This window comes from Notamacropus eugenii, chromosome 4, assembly GCF_028372415.1.
Source record: "Notamacropus eugenii isolate mMacEug1 chromosome 4, mMacEug1.pri_v2, whole genome shotgun sequence".
NCBI lineage: Eukaryota > Metazoa > Chordata > Mammalia > Diprotodontia > Macropodidae > Notamacropus > Notamacropus eugenii.
This window is the reverse complement of record NC_092875.1, coordinates 50,955,091-50,968,682: the sequence shown is the minus strand read 5'-3', so window position 1 is coordinate 50,968,682 and position 13,592 is coordinate 50,955,091. Positions and strand designations below refer to the sequence as shown.

At 45.8% G+C, this 13,592-nt stretch overlaps 1 protein-coding gene across 4 annotated transcripts in view; it reads left to right on the top strand.

Moving 5' to 3' along the window:
* The first annotated feature begins 1,111 nt into the window (after positions 1-1,111).
* ARHGEF18 (Rho/Rac guanine nucleotide exchange factor 18) overlaps positions 1,112-13,592 on the top strand; it is a 110,080-nt gene continuing 97,599 nt past the window's right edge. For 2 of the 4 annotated variants that reach the window (XM_072600833.1, XM_072600830.1), the window contains exon 1: positions 7,901-8,049. In XM_072600833.1, coding sequence (XP_072456934.1) covers positions 7,974-8,049 — 76 coding nt within the window. In that variant the 5' untranslated portion in view covers positions 7,901-7,973. Of the gene's footprint in view, positions 1,200-7,900; positions 8,050-13,592 lie in introns of those variants that run through there. The other 2 variants (XM_072600831.1, XM_072600832.1) reach the window with 2 other exon arrangements.

Below are 13,592 nucleotides of genomic sequence, written 5' to 3'. Positions count from 1 at the left end.
CTGGTGATCTCAGTTTCCTCATCTGTAAAAATGAGGATAATAATAGCACCTACCTCACAGGTTGTGTTGAGGATCCAGTAGGATACTATATGGAAAGCTCTTTGCAAACCTTAGAGTACTCTCTAAATATTAGCAATTGTTACTCTAGGTACTTGTATATGGATGCACAGATGTGGGTGTCTGTTATTTTACTGATTTAGGGAACTCCTGGTGAGGAAATGCTTTCCACCAATGCATCATCAAGGGTTCTGCCACTTACAATCATTAACCTCCGCAGGTTGGCATCTTCTTTCACTTATATAATCTCAGAGAGTTGAGGGGAGGGGTGGTGGTGAAGGGGGAGGCTTTGAGAAGTCAAAGGACCTTTTCAGGATTCCCCAACCCATATATCTTAAAGATGGGATCTGGACTTGGGTGTACCTGTCTCTCTCTTGTACATGAATATGTATGGCCCTCCACGTGTCCCTGTTTCTGTGTGGGGCTCTATATATAATGTGTGTGAGGGGAACTTTCTAATGTTTATTTTTCAGCCTTAGTTGAGGTTTATGTGTGAGCACATGTGAGTGAGTGAGTGTGTGTGTATGTGTGTGTGTCTGTGGTTTCTGAAATCTGTTTTTCAGAGTGTGTTACAGGAAGCTGGCTGGGAGGGTAACAGTCTCAGGGGCCTGGTTCCTCTAGAGCCCCCTAGACCTGCTCCACCCTTGGGCCTCACCCCAAGGGAGTCACCCAAGACCTGGCAAGAGGGGAGAGAAGGAGTGTTTGCTTTCTAAAAGCAAATTTCAGCCTTTACTATGCCCAGAGAGAGGGAAAGCAGAGACCATAGGACCTGAGCAGGACCCACGTGGCTACAGGAAGAGAGAACTTGGGTCCCAGCAGAGAGAAAACAGGCCAGTGGAGCCCAGAGCTGCAGGGCGCAACACTGAGGAAGGCTGGGGGGGGGGGGGGTGTGCAGAGGAGAAGGAGGGAAGTGGGGGAGGAGGGAGCTTTTGAGGAAGGATGGGGGGGAGATAGTGCCTTTGTCATTTGGAAAAGAGGAAGTTTGGCAGGGGTGGGTCAGTCCTGTGGTTAGGTACCCTTTTTCCGAACGCAGACCAGAGATGAAACCCTGGATCCCTGCTCTGCAGAGTGTAGGAGGGCAGGACTCACTCCATGGACCCTTTGCGATTTTTGTCAGTAGCAGAAAGACCTCTCAATGCAAGGTAAGTTGGCTCTGGGGATACAATGTCTAGAGAATGAACAGCTGGAGGGGGCAGTTATCTGGGGTGAGAGACAAGTTGGGGGTGTCTTCAGTATAGGACAGATGTGTGGGGACTGAAGGCTATACTCTCAGAGGGAGTGCAGAAAGAAAGTGGATGTTGTGGGATCTCTGGGGAAAGGAGACACATAGGGAGGATCTTTTTAGGTCGTCTCTCTCATTTGTCTGTGAGCTCCTTGAGGCCTGGGATTATCTTCGGCTTTTCTTTGTATCCCTCATAGTTAGGACAGTGCCTGATACATATAGTAGGTGCTTAATAAATGTTTGACTGATTCTGTGATCTTTGGAGAGGACAGAACTGGAGGGATTTCTGGAGAAGGATAGACATGGGAACTGAGACTCTGGAGAAAGAATGACATGTGGGGTCTAAAGTCCTTGCACTAGCTTTTGTCTGTGGCTTGTGTGCTAAGAGGTCTAAGTTGTCCCTAGGATTTGGGGAGGTAAGAGATCCAAGCTGGACCCTGAGGTTGATCCCGGGAGGCCCATCAAGGAGAGATGCTATGATTCCCAACTGCTGTTTGTGACCAAGAGGACTGCAAGGATGAGAAAAGGAATAGGTTGCAGATGGGTCAGACTGGCTGGGGCCAGCTGGGGCCCAGGGACCAGAGAGAGGAAGTAGACTGTGAGTGTATTTCTGGCATCTATCAGCACCACTAGTGGGGGACATGATACAGCCTCTGGGTCTCAATAGAAACCTTCCATTCTGGACCATGGTCTATCTGTCCTAGGCTGGTATGCCTGCCTGTCCTTTTCAACACCCAAGCTTGCAAAGGGCCTTCTGACTCAATTTTGACACAACCTTAAACAGAGGTAGCCAGATACAGACTCAGAAGAAAGAATAGCTATGTGTGTAGGAGATGGGGATAGGGTAGAGTCTCTGGAGGACCCAGCCTTGGGAAGCCTCCTCTGGGAGAGTAGGTTCTAACAAAAAGAGCGATGCATTTTGTTCGAAACTCTGGTTCCCTTGCAACCTGTGTGTCCTCCAACAAATCAGTGAATCAGTTTGGTCCTCAGTTCTTTTCATTTATAAAATGAAAAGATTGGTCTTGAGTTCTTCCTCAGCTCTAGAACTATGTTTAATAGGCATCGAAGACCTTTCTGTTTGGGGGCCTATGTAGATTGAGTCAGGTGACTCAGTTTTAAAAAGATTTGAGTTCAAATCTGGCTCTGACACTTCCTAGCTGTATATCCTTGGGCAAGTCACTCAACCTCTGTTTACCTCAGTTTGCTCTGTGTTAAAATGGGGATAATAGCACCTACCTCCCAGAGTTGTTGTGACTGGCATATGGTAAGTGTTCTATGAATATTATGTTATTATTTTTAGCACAGTGCCCGGCACATAGATGCTGTTGCTCAGTCATCTGTCCAACTGTTTGTGACTTCATCTGGAGTTTTAAGCTCTTAATAAATATTTACTTCTCTTTTTCCTCCCCTTCCTCCTTTCTTTCTCTCCCTTTTCTGCCCCTCCCTCTCTTTCCTTCCTTTTTTCCTTCCTCCTTCCCCTCATAAGTGAGCACCCTGAAAGCTGCCAGAGATTCAAGGAACTCTGTGAGTCAGCATCTATAGAAAACCACAACTCTTGTCTGTATATACTTATAAACCCCCATCTGTGTTTCTTTTTTTACCAGACAAACCAGAGAACACACATTCAGAGCAAAAGGCATGTAGCTTAACATATAGTAAGATAAATGACAAAGAAAATCCCCCCATGTACAGAGGGGCACATTATCCCACCACTAGAGAGAGAACATACATGGCCAGGGAACACATATGGAAGAGGGCATTCTCAAAGCAAGGCAACTCATGCTCTTTGGGTACTTTCCTGGTGGAACCCTTTGCCACCTCCACACCTTCTTTGCTGTGCTGAAAGGTACTGGTGTCTTCTGTCGTGCAGTTTCTCTCTTGCGTTGCCATTTGCTTATTCTTTGCTGAGATGCCATCTTCTGGTTCTTCCCTGACCTATTCTTGCTAGGTGGTATAGTGGGATAGAGCACCTAACTTCTTGCAGTCAGAAAGACCCGAGTTCAAATGTGGCCTCAGCCACATATTAGCTGTATGATTTGGGCCAAGACCTTTGACTTCTATCTGCCTCAATTTCCTCATTCATAAAATGAGCTGGAAAAGGAAAGGCAAACAACCCCAGTATCTTTGCCAGGAAAACCTCAAATGGGGTAATGAAGAATTGGGCACAATTGAAATGATTGAACAATAAAAACAACTGTCTTATTCTCCTCCTCCCCTTTTCTCACAACCCCTTTCCCTCCTGCTTTCCAATCACCTGAGATAGATTTCTGTATCCATCTGCATGTGTATCTGTATTTTTCCCTCCTTGAACCCATTCAAATGAAAGTGAGGTTCAAGCATTGCCTGCTCCCCACCACTGCCCCTCCATTGTATAGACGCTTCCTTGTTATGTTTCCATTTATGTTAGATAATTTTCTCTGTTTTGTCTCTTCCCTCACCCCTCTCAGTGTATTTTACTTCCCTATTCTTCTTTTGAGATCTTCCGAATATGACAGAATCACCAGGTTCTCTATGTAATTCAGCTACCTCTAAGACCCTAGAACACGAACGATGATAAAAATTCTGAGAGGTTACATGCATCACCTCCCCATATAAAAATGCAAGCTATTTAACCTTTTTATAGTTAATTTTAACACCTATGATTTTTCACTTATGTTTACCTTTTTGTGCTTCTTCTGAGTCCTGTGTTTAAATGTCAGATTTTCTATTTAGCTCTGGTTTTTTCATAAGGAATGCTTGAAAGTCCTTTATTTCATCAAACATCCCCTGGAAGATTATACTTAGTTTTTCTGGATAGGTTATTTTTAGTTGTTATCCTAGAACAGGGGTGGTTTGTTCTGTGAAGTTTGGATTCAGTCAGAGGGCCACACTTGAGGACCTAGTGTGTCCTCGAGGCTATAGGTTCCCCATCCCTGTCCTAGATCCTTTGCCTTCTGGAATATCATATTCCAAGTCCTCTGTTCCTTTAGAATAAATCTTATTTGATTCTGGCTATGGCTCTGTGGTACTTGAATTCTTTCTTTCTGGCTACTTACGGTATTTTCTCCTTCACTTGAGAGATTTTGGTTACAATATTCCTGGGAGTTTTCATTTTGGGACTTCCTTTAGGAGATGACTGGTGGAGTCTTTCAGTTTATAATTTATCCTCTGGTTTTGAGAAATCTGGGGGGTTTTCCTTAATGATTTCTTGAAATATATAATGTTTAGGCTCCTTTTTTATTTCGTGGCTTTCATGTAGTTGAATGATTCTTAAAATTGTCTTTCTTCATTCTATTTTATAGGTCAGTTGTTTTTCCTATCAGATATTTCATATTTTCTTCAATTTTTTCAGACTTTTGACTTTGTTTTATTATTTTTTGATGTCTCATGGAATCTTTAACTTCCTTTTAGCCAGTTCTAATTTTCAAAGAGTTGTTTTCTTCAGTAAGATTTTGTACCTCTTTTACCAAGTTATTAATATTTCTTTTCATAAATTTCTTGCCTAACTCTTATTTCTTTTCCAACTTTTTCTCTACTGCTTTAATTTGGTTTTTAAAATCTTTTTTGTTTGTTTTTTTAACCTCTTTCTTTAGCTCTTCTAGGAATTCTTGTTAGATTTGTGTCTAATCTGTATTATTCTTTGAGGCTTTGCTTGTAGATGTTTTCAAGTCATGATTTTCTGCTACGTGTATGTCTTGAGCTTCTGTGTCACCACAGCAGTTTTTTATGGTCAGGTTCTTTTTTGTTTGTTTGTTGGCTTATTCTTCCAGCCTACTTCTTGACTTTGGACTTTATGTTAGTGTTAGGCTCTGCTCACTTCTGGGGGTGAGGTGGTGAATGCTTGATCTAATAATCGATAAATAGATATATGGATGGATAAACAAATAAATAAATAAATGATGAAATTGCTTTCACAGCTCAGACTGGAGGCCTGTTAAGTTTTTATACTTCCAAAGTTGTATGATCTGAGGAGAGGCCTATTATTCCATGCCTTCCCAGATTGAGCTCTACAAGTTTCTGCTTCAAGTTTAGGTTTGTTGGCTTGTATATAGTAGCATTTCAGTGGATTACTGTTGTACTACATTACTGTTAGTCCACTGGGTAATTCTGTAGGTTCTGGAGAAGTCCTATGTGTCTTGAGATAAGAGTTTCCCCTGTGTTTTGCAGACAGAGGGTTCAGTGACTCAGACCCCAAGGAACAGGAGCTCTTACTCAGAATGAACTTGTTTTATGTCAGGATGCTTGCTAGCTGGTTTTGTTGCTGTTGTAGATGCTGCTATATCCAAAGTCCTAGCCCCTGGGATTTTTAATTCCCAAATCCCTGGGCAGACCCCTCAAGGGTCCTACAAAGGAAATTAGGCAAGGGAATTGTTATTCCAGTTCCTCCCTCCTGTCCCCAAGAAGTGAAGTTGGTCATCAGCAAATGTGACAACCCCAAAGAGATCTGTTGGCATTTCCTCTCTGGCCACATGCCATCAGGACAGACAACATATAATTGTGGCCAGGAATGCTGGGGCTGTTAGACCAAGGACTGGCAGTCATCAGAAGTCCATCCCTGAGACACTAGGGTCGAAGACTCTATTAGGAAAAAATAACCTTCTGACTAAGGAAAAGGTTGAGGCCCACAAGGAAAGAAGGACCCACTGATAGATTACATTACCTAGTTCTTACCCATAACTACCAGGTGCATAGTATACTGCTTCCCACTGGGTGAAGCCGCTGCATCTAGAAACCTATGATGAAGTTCACCCAATGACCTAGATTCTGAGATGCGGGTTCTTTTCAAGAATTTCCAATAACAGTCCCATGAGAAAGCTGCAGCCTGGCTCTATTGCCTTTTCCTAACAATGATGGTCTTCAATTCACCTCAACTGATGAATCACCTCTATGCCAAGAGTTGGCAATCCTGCTTCATCAGTCTTCTGGAGTTGTGATTAGTCTTTATATTGATAAGGGTTCTTAAGTCTTTCCACAGTTTTGCCGTTGTCTCCTCCTTTTTCTTCTTCTTTTTCTTCTCCTCCTTTGTCCTCTTCCTCCCTCTATCTCCTACTCCTCTTTAACATTTCTGCCATATCAAGTGTTCTAGGTTCTTTATTCTGTGGGTTCCCTTATTGCTCTGAAATTCTAGGCTCTAAACCTCTTCCCAATTGTGACATTCTCTGTTCTTGGAGCTCTCCCAGCTCTGATATTCTGTGTTCTAGGGGCCCTCCCAATTCTGACATTGTATATTCTATGTTCCAACATCCTTCTCTTATCTGATATTCTGTCTTCTAACACTGTTTGAATTATGGAGCCTGTGCTAGGAAGCAGCAACAAAGAGGAAGGAGCATTGCATTTAGTATCAGGACTTGTGTTCGTCCTTTGTTGACAAAGAAGACCATGCCATCAGAGAAATGATGACATGACTTGCACTTGACCTTGTTTTGAGTGAGGGAGGGCTGTACAGGTCACCAGCCTCACTTCTCCTCCAGAGCCATCTGAATCCATTGACCAGATATTCATCAAGATGACTGGAGATGACCCAGGATGTACTGGGAGACCTTGGGCCCTTTAGGCTAAGGTCTTTGCAGGGATTGACTTATGTTGAGGTGACACCCTTTATTGAATAGGCCTATTTAAGAAGTATCCAGGGCATGGGCCCTTTAATGAGGCCAAGAAAAGAAAGACATCAGGTTGGGTGGGAAACAGCAACAGTTACTACTGATAATCACTCTAAAGCTAGGGGGGTTCAGAGGAGCCCTTAAGCAGGTATGAGGACTAGCTTGGTAATGAACCCATAGAACATCCTCCTTCCAAGTGGGACTTTCAGTGCCTTAATCCACCCAGGGACAGGAATAATGGTGAAATGTGAGGCCTTCCTTTGGCACAATGTGGCCAACCACTTGTCCTCTCTCTTGGAGGGGTGGCCCTTGTCATAGATCCTTGGTCAAAAGGGTGGGCTGAGCCAGAGTTGAGGATGTGTTTGAGGCTCTTCTACCACCAGATGGCAGCACTGAACCAAAATATGAGGTCCTCTTGGCCTGGGTTATGGTAAGACCCCAGCAGCAGTGGAGCAGCCCCGGCTTGTCACTGTCTGTTGGGTCCTTAGAGATCTTTTACTCCAATCATTGGGTCCAGTTCCCCTTATTAGATAAATGGAGACACTAAGAAGGAAATAGTTTAGTTCAAGGCCACCCAGAAGGTTAAAAGGGGTCTAAGCCTTAGCCTGCCTGTTCCCCCTTACCAACCCCCCTCAATCACCTGAGAATGAGGGAAAGATTTTTCTGGGCTCCATTCCCAGGGTGGGAGGTACTCCTGGCTCCTGCCCTCCCCCAGCCCCTGTTTCTCAAGTCCGAAGACCAAGTGTGGGAAGCTGAGACTGAGTCCTAGGGAATCCGGGCAGGGTTGATGGAGGGTCATACTTTGAAGGTCACTTTTGGCAAATCAGGGAACTCTGAGTAGCCCAGGGCCCAGGGCCAGCTGGGGCCCCAATGTAGCTCAGGTAGGAGTATTCCCTCCCCCAGCATCTCTCTGTCTCTGGCTTTGGCTGCCATCAGCTGATCAAGGCAGGCTGAGCAGGCGGGAGGTGTCTCCACCCCCTTACCCCCCTCTTGGCAGCCCCTGTTCCAGGGCTGCAGCCCGAGCTAGAGCAGGCACTGTCTACTGGGACCTTCCAGCTTCTGCAGGCAGAAGTTGCTCTTAGCCTGGCCTCATTCAAGTCCCAGGGGGAATCCTGATGGCGGACTCTGTGCTCAATCACTCCTGGCCCTCTTTCTCAAGGCTGTGGATGAAAAGATGGAACTTCAAGAGAGGTATGGATTGGAGGAGGGGAGCCTTATGCTTGGGGCAAAGCATTCACATTCCCCCATTTGCTCCTGTACAGAAGCCAGCCTAGGAAATGGATGGTAGTGAGCATCTATTTGCTTCAATGGTCTCTCCTTGGTCAGTGGGAGTATTGGGTCCTTAGGTCTCTGGCACTTTGAGAAGAAAGAGTGTAGAATAGACTAAGACCATTTGCCAAAAACAAGAGGGTTTTGTGGGTTTCCTGGGTCCTTGTGTCCTCTCTGCGTCCTGGCTGAAGGGATGCACTTGGGAAGGAGCTGGGATTAGAAAGTATGATCCATAGAAGATCATCACCGCTATGGATGTGTGGCTTTCTATCTGATTTCTGGAGTCGACTATCTCCCATGCTGTAGTCTGAGGACATCATCTGCTCTCCTAAACTCTAGGCTCCCTGGGGCTGATTCAGGCCTGTCCCCAGTTGTGGCTGAGGTTGCATCAGACTCACTCATGAAAGAGGGCAGCGGAAAAGAGGGCTGGATTTAAGTCAGAGGACCAGGACTGAAGTTCAGGTCTTTGCTCAAACAATTTGTGGCTTCCTTGAGCAAGTCATCTCTCTGGGCTTCATCTTCTTCCTTGGTAAAATGGAAGGGTTATAGTAGATTCCTTCCATCTCTAAACCTATGATTCTAGAACTTGAGACTGACCAACCCTATTCTTCCCTCAGAGACAGTCTTCTCTGGGTTTATTTTTTAGGGGTGCCAAATACTTTCTAGAATTATTTATGGAGTCTGATAGCCTGGGCCCAAAAGTCAGTTGGGCAAGTTGCTGAGGTGGGGAAAGGGAGTATGGTGGAGAAAGTATCAGACAGAACCAAGTTCTAGTCTGACTTAAGGTGTGAGTGACTTTGGGCAAACCTCTGTTTCCCATATGAATATAGATATTGGGCTAGATGACCTCTTAGAACTGGTAAGATTATAGATTTTGGAGATCAAAGGGACTCTAGAAATGAGTCCTCCCCTAACTCTGACATCCTGCCTACGATTCTAGACACCCTCAGTCTTCAGGCACAGGACTCGTTCCCACCCCATCCCCACCCCCATCTTTGCTCAGTTGAGGGTAGGCTCTGAACTTTCAAAATGTATGCTGTGAACCTAACCCCTGGGACTAGCTTTTTATCTCAGATTTGTCTAAGACTTTCTCTCTAGCACACAGGAAATGTTTTGTGGATCTCCCCGAAAAAAACACTGACAGTGTATTTAAGTCAGCAGGGGAAAAATGAGGCACCTCTTTGGAGATGCCTATGGTATCCTGGGTCTAAGAATTGCATTATCAGGGAAAGGTGATGAGGAAGGGGAGGAGCATTGATGAAGTACCTACTGTGTGCCAGGCATTGTGGGGATCACAGTGTTGGAGCAGGAGGCAGTAGTCAACAGAAAAGGAAATGAGACAAGATCTAAGACAAAGATTAGTTGTAGCTGGGGTGTGAATAGTCTGTGGGGATGGGATGATGGGACGGAGTGAGAGCGGGAGGGCCTGGTTGGTGGGAAGGGGGATGGGACAGGACTAGGACAAGGTCAGTCAGAATAAGAGTGAAGGGTCAATGATTAGGGGTTCAGGCCAGGTCAGAAAGGGGTCAGTTAGAGGTAGGTTAAGAAGCTCAGACTAAGGTAAAGCAGAAATAAACAGACCTTCCTGGCACATGTTTTCCCCCTTAGTAATGCATTCCTTCCCCCCAGAGCAGGTCGGTGACTAATGCTGAGTCCCCTCCCCCCCACTCCAGTTCCCAACAGCACCAAGCCTGGCACGTCTGGTCCCGTCAGACCTTGCTCCATTTACACCACTCATCCAGGCTGATGTCCTTGTATGAAACTGAGGGGGGGAAGCAGGGAAGGAGGAAAGAGCAGGCCCAATGTCACTGAATTCTATGACTTCATGGACCTCCCTGGGCCACTCAGCAAAGCCTAAATGACCACCTAATGTGCTTCATTCTTTCGCCTTAAAGTTTTGATACCTGTTCACAAGTAGGTCCCGTGGGACCCCTCACGAAGACACTCAGAGGGCAGAACTGGAGTTGGAGATACATGCTGGTGTCAGAGAGGAAAAATGATCATGAATTTGGGCCAATCCCTTTGCCTTTCTGGATCTCAGTTCCTCTTTCTGTAAAATAAGAAAAGGGTAGATTAAATGAAATTCTGTAAAATGAAAAAGTTAATTCTTGAGCCCTCTACTTTCAGTTCTGGCAGGAAAGAAGGATGGATGCAAGTCTTCTGAGGGGCTTTAAGTGTCCCCTAAAGGGATGCTGAGTCCAGGATGGCCCTTTCTCTCAGGGCTGCTCTGTCTTTTGTCCCTAGTCCAAGGGAAGGACAAACCAGTTATGGGGAAAAGGAATCAAGGACTTAGGTCCTCTGAGAAAATGGTGATTCCTGCCACTTCCTCTTCCAGACCTGATGAGCAGCCATGGGGGCAGAGAGTGACTACAGGCATGGTGGTCAGAATGGAGCTGGAAATTGGAGTTGAGTGAAGGTTGGAGATAAGGTTTAGTGAGAGATGGTGATAGAGTTGGAGTTAGGAATGAGATAGGTTTGGGGACATGGAGAAACTGATAAGGGTGGGCTCAAGAATGGAGATCAGAGACAGGATCATGAGCTAGAAGCAAATTTAGAGGCCATCAACTTTAACCTTCTTGATTTATGCATGAAAAAACTGAGGCAAACAGGGTTAAGTACTTGCCTTGGGTCACACAGGTAATGTCTGAAGCAGGATTTGAACTCAGGTTTTCTTGACTCCAAGTCCATGAGCACTTCATCCACTGGGCCACCTAACTCCTTCCTGGCCATGAGTTTTGGGGTATGGGAATGGTGATTGCGCTGAAATTTCAATGAGATTAGGAAAGGAGATGCAGATTAGATTGGAGATCTAGAGATTAGGGGTAGAATGAGGATTGGATGGGGAATGGGGTGGGGAGGGCAGGAAGAACCAGAAGATCATAGATCTTATTGGGACAGACCTTAGAAGTCATAGAATACCATCCCCTCACTTTACAGATGAGGAAACTGGGGCATAAAAAGGTTGAAGGACTTGTCCAGGGTCACACATCTAGTAAATCTTTGAAGTGGGATTTGAATCCACATCTTCCTGAGTCAAAGTCCAGTAGTCTATCTATTATATCAGGCTGACTAGAATGAAGCAGAAAAATGGAGAAGAGGTTGGGAATTAGAATGAATCTGATAGGGATGGAGTGGGGAGGTTGAGGCAGGGTTAAGGATGGAAATGGGAACTGCACTGGAGATGCATGAGGATTGGATTGAGATAGAGGTGGTCAGAGATGGGGATGGAATTGGCAGTGAGGATGGGCATAGACCAGGAAGAGGAATCAAGTATCACTGTATAGATATCCTAGCACAGCTCTCCCTTTGATATACAGTCTCTTGACAATCCCCTGGAGAGCATCAATTTCAGCTATCCATGCCCTTTGTCTCAAGTTGGGATTGGGGTTCAGCCTAGGACAGGGAAAAAGAGGGAAAGTTCCTGATACTAGGAATAGATAACCTGGCATCTTTTTCTCAATAATACTGTGCTCTAACCATTGAACTAACCTGGATTGAATTAGCAAAGGACTGCTTTAAGAAAAGGATAATGCTTTGTATTCAGAGTCTGCTTTCTGAAGGACTTCCGCTATTTCACCTTCTGGTCCTTTCTGTCCCTCTGTAAGCACATTTCTAGATTCCTTGTGTGCTCAGCTGGCTCTTCTCTCCAAGGGGAAGGCCAAGTTGATGAACTGAGCCCTAATCATTGATGGGGTTCTGGTGTCTGCTGAAAGGTGTCCCCCAGGGGAGGCAGACGAGAGTCTTCCCGGGCTCATCATCCCTTTAGCCCATCCTGCTTGAAGCCCATCCCTGCCCCACCTCCAGGCCTATCCTAGATTATGGATTTAAAAGAACCTCCCCCTCCAGGCTGGGGAACAGTTGTACTCGAAATACCCATTTATGGTTTCCAGCTGCAAGTGTGCTCAGGGAGGTTAGGGTGAAGGCAGCCTCTGTGGGGTGGCAGGGCTCCCTGGACTTATGGTGGGGTGGGCACATGGCTTCATACAGGAGGACATGAGAGGTATCTGTGAAGCTAAGGGAACAAAGTGGGGAATGGGAAAAACTCAGTCTGTTTTGGAGACGATGAGGCAGGGACCAGAGTTAACTGGGTATCCAACAGTGTTGTTCTTTTTCTCTCCATCCTCCCCCCACCCCCATGTTCCCACTTACCTGGAGCAATCCAATCCCCGGGGTTCTTGGTTTTAATAACTCCCACTGAGGCTAACTGGAAGCACCCCTTTTTTCTCCATTTGAGTTCAGGAAACAGCTAAGAAGGATCACTGTCTCCCACCCTGCCAAGGTTCTGGCAATGACCCTGAGGGCCCAGCTCAGAGAAGGGGTTCTAATGAGATATGTAATGTCTAGCCTGCCTTAGCCCCCATGCTAGACTTCAGAAGTAGCCTTTAGGGTGGAAGACACCCTGAACTGGGAGGCAGGAGACCTGGTTCAAATACTGACTCTGTCACTGATCTGCTCTGCATGTTTTCAGGGGGTGGTGGGGAGAGGGGGGCACTAAGTCTATTCATCTGTAGAGTGGAGATAATCATCTTGGTCCTGCCTACTTCCTACTTTCTACTTGAGGAAATGTCGGCAAAGCAATTTGTAAACTCTTTGGAGCTGCTTTATGTTGCTGGCATTATGATGATTATATTATCTGGGAGGGGGCTGGCTGAAAAGGGGAGGCAGCAGCCCTTGATGGAGGTTTTGTTCAGTCCCCTAGAGCTGGCTGAGCTCAGGTTTCTGAGACACCATATATGGGGGTTAGGTTAAGGCTGACAGTGAAGTCCCAAGGGGTGAGTGAGTTCTGCATCCCTCTGTGGGACTTTCTGGGCTGGGCTGGCCAGTGACAGTGGCCTCTCTCCATGGTCCTGCCCTGGGGACATCCTGGTTCCTCCCTTTCCTTAACTGCTGAGTCCAGTCTCAAGCTCTGTCCCCTGCTTTTCTTTCTTTTCTTTCTTAAGAAAGTTTCTTTCTTTCCCTCCTCTCCTTCCCCAAAGCTCACCCTTTGTCTCTGTCTTCTCTCATTTTCCTTCCATCTGTCTCTTCTCCCTCCCTCCCATTCCACTTTGTCTTTTTCTTTGCCCGCCTCTCCTGCCTCAGAATATCTTCACTAGGGCCAGAAAACTGACAGACTCTGCTACTGCTCTCCAGAGGTTTAAGACCATGGGCTTAACCTGGATCGGAGTCCCAATCTCCCTTCCTTAACCTCCATGACCACAGGATGCTGTGAATTCTAGGCATGGAAGAGCCCTGCATCTGGTAAAAGCCTGTGAAAGAATATTCTGGGTCAAAAAAAAAAAAAACCCCAGCAACCTTTATTGGGAACCTGGGATCACTCCCATCTACAGTTTTCTTTAAGTCTCTAATTGACTCATAACTCCCTAGAATTAACATTTTGGTGCTGATTGGGACCACAACAAATTTGTTATCTAATCTCAACTGGGTCCTCATTATCTATTTATTCCTTTTTGATTGGATGCCCTGTG